The sequence below is a fragment of the Lipotes vexillifer genome, unplaced genomic scaffold (assembly GCF_000442215.2).
Source record: "Lipotes vexillifer unplaced genomic scaffold, Lipotes_vexillifer_v1.1 scaffold753, whole genome shotgun sequence".
In the NCBI taxonomy this organism is placed as follows: Eukaryota; Metazoa; Chordata; class Mammalia; order Artiodactyla; family Lipotidae; genus Lipotes; species Lipotes vexillifer.
In genome coordinates, this window is record NW_006783618.1 from 1,025,313 (window position 1) to 1,030,526 (window position 5,214).

Consider the following 5,214-nt stretch of genomic DNA (forward strand, 5'->3'; position numbering starts at 1 on the left):
TCCCTGCTTTTTCTCCATGCTACTTAACTTCTAACATATTGTATACCTTACTAATTTCGTCTTTTGTTTCTCTCTACTAAAATATAAGCTCCATGAAGACAGAGTTTTCGGTACATGTTTATTGAGAAATTGTTGTAAAAGCAAAGAATTTGAAAATAGTCTCTTTTCTCACAGCATTTTAAAGCTATAGCTGAAGAAAACTGTCTGATTAGGGAATTGAATAGATAGATTGTAGTACATCCATTCAGTGAAATACACAATGGAATATCGTTTGGCCTTATTTTGCTCTGATACAGAGAAATACCAATGACATGTTGTTACATGGAAAAAGGAAATTGCAGAACCATCTACTCTTGATTTTTGTAAAAAGAGAACAAAAAACTTTTAAGAAGCCAGTGGTTTTTAAACTTAAATATTAGTTTAGATCTGGAGGCTGCTGAGATGTCATGTCATTTTTTTCTGTTCCTGTGGTATGCAAGGACCATTAGGCCTTCTAACACCAAGTAACTATAAATACTTGGCCATAACTTGGGTCCAGTTTCTTCTTCACAAATACACACAGGAAGACTGCATGGCAGTATATTTTACTTATAAAATATTTTGGTCCTGTTATATCATATGCTACTTTGGTGGTTAATGAGTATAACCATTTTACTGATCAGGGGGAAAAGAAAAGGCACGTTGTATTATTTGCTAGGGCTGCCATAGCAAAGTGCCACAGACTGGGTGGCTTAAGCAACAGAAATTTATTTTTTCACACTCTGGAAGCTAGAAGTTGGAGATCAAATTGTCAGCAGAGTTGATTTCTTTTAGACCCTTTCTCCTTGGCTGTCTCCTCCCTGTGTCTTCACATGGTCTTCCCTCTGTATGTGTCTAGGTCCTAATTTCCTCTTCTTATAAGGATTCCAGTCATACTGGATTAGGGTTCACCCTAATGACCTCATTTTAACTTCTCTTTTTTATGACCATATCTGCAAATATAGTCACATGATCTGAGGCACTTAGAGGTTAGGACTTAAAACATATGAATTTTGGGGGAACACAATTCAGCCCATGTCACCCCTTATGCTCGGAACTCTTTTGCTTCAGAGAGAGTGAGTGATGCTAGGACCACTGAAATTTCAGCCTTTTGATTCAGGTCCATCCCGTGCCCCTCCTAGGTGAGCCTGCCCACAGCAGAGATTGACTGCAGCCTGGCAGAGTACATAGACATGATCTGTGGTAAGCGCTTCCATCCCTTCCTTGACCCCCATCTCTGGATAAATTCATTGTGGGCTGTTGAAAAGGCTGGTTTACTCTGAGTTACAGCCTTTACTTTAAGCCCGTTGTGCTATTTGGCAGCACGCGAGGGTGGTATTTGGGTTTATGTGACTACCTGCTGGGTATTTAACCCCTAGAGGTATAGTAACACATCCCGTCTGGGAGGGGACTGGCCATCCTAAACAGAAATGCCCCATAGCTTCCGGATTTTTGTTTATTTCTGCTCACGGGAGTTCTCGATTTCAGCCATCCTAGACATCCCCATCTACAAGAGTCGGATTCAGTCCCTCCACCTGCTCTTTTCCCTCTACTCAGAATTCAAGAACTCACAGGTAAGACGAGCATTGGAGATTGACTTAAGCTGTAGTGAGGACTGCTGCTGTCGCCACTGACTTAAGCTGTAGTGATGATTGCTGCTGTCGCCACTATTTTGAGTCTGCTGTGATTCTGTCCTGTGACAATGGAGAATGTCTCTGCCTGGAGTTACCATCACCCTTCCCCATAACGAAGGGAACTGCAAAGCAGGCAGGGGTGGGGCTTGTAAAGGAAGGGGAAGTAGAAGCAATGTGGGCCTTAGACAAGGATCTACAGTGGACACTCATTCTTACAGGAGAACCAAGTGGCCTAATGAATGGAAGCAGGAAGCAGGGTTAGTTCTTGCTAAAATGTAGTAACTAGTACGTCCCCAGTCCTTCACGTTCCCTCTCTCTCCTCACAGCATTTTAAAGCTCTAGCTGAAGGCAAGAAAGCACTCACCCCTCCGTCCAACCCCACCTCCCAAGCAGGAGATGTAGAGACATTAACCTTCAGCTGAGACGCCTCCCATGTCACTCTGCTTCAAGGCTGAGCTGGCTTCTCTGCCCCATCTGAGAAGGAGGGATCACCGTCAGCCACTGGGTGGCCTTGCCTGCCTCACAGCTTGATTCGGAGACAGCGCACGACTTACTGCCCTCTCTGCCAGAAAGCACTGCCCATGGTCGTTAAATGGCTAATGCCTGTGTCAGAGTTCCTTCCCATGGAAATTAATTATGCATCTACACTACTGTGGGGATGTGAGTTAGAATCACTGGAATTCCTGGGATCCCAGGATGCTCAGGTTGGGAGGAAGGCTTAAAAGATTTCTTTTGAGATAGCAATAGAATTATTTACTTTCATTCTTAAAGTTAATTGGCAAAGATTTTACAAATAAAATGCTCTTATCTCTCAGGTTATCCTGCTGTCCTTGAAATACGAAAGAGAGAAGACAGACTGAGCATAGGCAGAGATAAGGAACTTGGCCTAGGAATAGGCACTAAGTGAATAGCAGTTTAAGCAAATCAACTTTGTGAAATAAAATCAAACCCCAGTCCTCCAAGGTTGGCAATAGAGGGGAAACTTTTTTCTCCCAGAACTTATTTTTTCTGGGGGTCTCCCACCAGGTAGTGCTACCTGCCTTACAGGCTACCTGCCTGTCTAGCTCCAGACCTGTCTGGTTGTGGTCTCAGGGAGCCTAGCTGTTGCAGTCACCCAGGTGAGAGATGATGGTGTCTTGGACTGGGTGGTAGTGGTAGAGATGGACAGATGCAGGAAATATTTTGGAGGTTTTATCAGCTAAACCATACTAGTTTTATCAGTCAGAAACCATACTAGTTATTTCTAACAAAGGATGTTAACTTAAGTATGGGCAGTTGGTTACAAAAGTGTTGGAAGGGCTGAAGAAACGAAAGGGAGAATGGAGAGTGCTGAAGGAACAAGAGGCTAAAGGGGAGTGTCCACTGCAGGGGCTGGAAACAGAAGAGCTGCCGCAGTGGCCGGGATGGCCAAGCAGGTCCGAGACCCTCTACAGCCACCCTGGGCAAGCGCTGCTGCCTCCTCTCTCCCACCCTCTCCTAGCTTGCTGGTGCCTCCCACTGGCAGAAATTAACAGCTGGCAAGGGAATCTGGAAAATCGAGCAGCATAAAGTATAGAAGGGAAGGTGTGGGGTACGAGACAACAGATAAGCAACCAGGAGAGGTGGAACCAACAGAACTTAGTGATAGAGTGAATGTGGGGGAGGGAAGAGAAGAAAGGGTGACTCCCAGGTTTTCTGGCTTGAGCAGCTGGGCGGGTAATGGAGCCAAGTACTGATATACGGGGCAAGAACTGATCGGAGGGGAAAATTACAGTTAAGATGCTACAGCCTAATACATACCCGAGAAACACGAGACAGGAGGGGCATCGTTTCCCACAGACCCTTAAGCCGACTCTGATGTTCATCTCATGCTTGAACTTGAGCAGGAACATCTGAGCTCAGGCCTCACTTTGACACCATGTTGGGACCAGGTGCTCTGCTCTCAGATGGATGCCATTAATGCTCACATTTCACTCAAGGAAAAAGAGAGGCAAAAACGAGATAGGAACTCAGATTCTCCATCAGGTTTTCAAGGAACAATCAGACTGCCTTCTTTGGCTAGAACTGAGACTCAGCACTAGTAGGTATAGTCGACTCTCGTTATTCACAGTAGCTATGTTCTATCAAGTCACCGCAGACACAATTAGCAAATACTGAACCACTGCTCGTGGGGGAAATATAAGGTAAGGTTCCTGTGTGCCTCTGTCATAACACCGTCGTCAACAACCATTGATTCATTGAACTCACAGCCACCAGCACTGTAAGTCATGCCATAATGAAGCTTATTTAATGCACTCTCTCTGTAAGGCACATGACAGCCTTACTACACTTAGTTAACTCTAGCCAGCACCTCAGCACTATGCGGGTGGGGGCCATTTAATTTATTTATTTTCAAATATTTATTGTATTTATTTGGCTGCACCGTGTCTTAGCTGTGGCACGGGGGATCTTTTTTTTTTTTTTTTTTTAGTTGTGGCATGTGGGATCTAGTTCCCTGACCAGGGATCGAACCCAGGCCCCCTGCATTGGGAGCATGGAGTCTTAGCCACTGGACCATCAGGGAAGTCCAGGGGGGCCATTTTAAACACTGAAACCACCACCAACAAGCAAGAAATGAGGCATTAGATACACCTTGGATAGGGCACTCATTTAGAGTGTGAGAGCTGAAACCAGGAGGCAGGATGTCGCCTTGTTCAGCCTCAGCTGGGAAGGTACGTGTCGGGCGACTCACATTTTTCACTGCTCTAAGCATGTTTGCAAACGATTGTAAAAACACTGCAAGTATCGATTTTAGGATTACAGATACATTTTAGTAAGTGAATTCGCAAATACAGAATCTGCAAATAATGAGGATCAGCTGTACTTCCTGCCTAAGTTACTGGCTGAGGCGCAGGCCTGTAATGTTAGCCTGTCTCCCTACCCTAGCACATCCACTGACCTGTCCAGTGAGCACTTCAGACACTGTTTCTATCGTGGGCTCCTCCTCCTTCACAATCTGAGGTTACTCTCTTTTGGCTACTTGATCTGTGGCCCTAGAAAAATAACTTCTATGCCTCAGTTACTCTAGCTATGAAACAGTTATAATAAACACTAACTCCTAGGCTTGTCCTATGGGTAAAAATATGTGAAAAGATTAAATGCCACAAAATGTAAGATCTAATAATTAATTATGTTACTAAGTACAAATTTTTCACTTGGCCTTTTAGACTTTCCATTTGGCTATTCTCTCCCTGCCCGAGATTCTCATTTTTCTAATTCCCCAGCGAAAACGGCAAAACCAGCCTGCTTGCCATGCTCTACACATGATTCATGAGTTCCCTCTTCTAACTAAACCTTTATGCAGTCTATTTTCCTGGCTTGAAGTGTCCCTCCCCTCTGCCATCCCAGGCTCTCTACATTTCTAAATAAACAAAACTTGAACACAAGTATTTACATTTGCATACCCTCCTTTAACCTTCCTAAAATGACAGTATAGGAATTTTTTTTTTAAGGTATAAACCAGCAAGGACAGATAATAGGAAAGAAAATGACTGTAGACCAGAGAGCAATACAATTTTGAAAGATGGACAAGTGGTAACAGATT

General features: G+C 44.1%; 1 protein-coding gene across 1 annotated transcript in view; it reads left to right on the forward strand.

The window, feature by feature from the left end:
• Positions 1-2,074, forward strand: part of IFT46 (intraflagellar transport 46) — an 11,377-nt gene extending 9,303 nt beyond the window's left edge. The window contains 3 exon segments of the mRNA XM_007456309.1: positions 1,161-1,221; positions 1,507-1,592; positions 1,979-2,074. Coding sequence (XP_007456371.1) covers positions 1,161-1,221; positions 1,507-1,592; positions 1,979-2,074 — 243 coding nt within the window.
• The last annotated feature ends 3,140 nt before the right edge of the window (positions 2,075-5,214 follow it).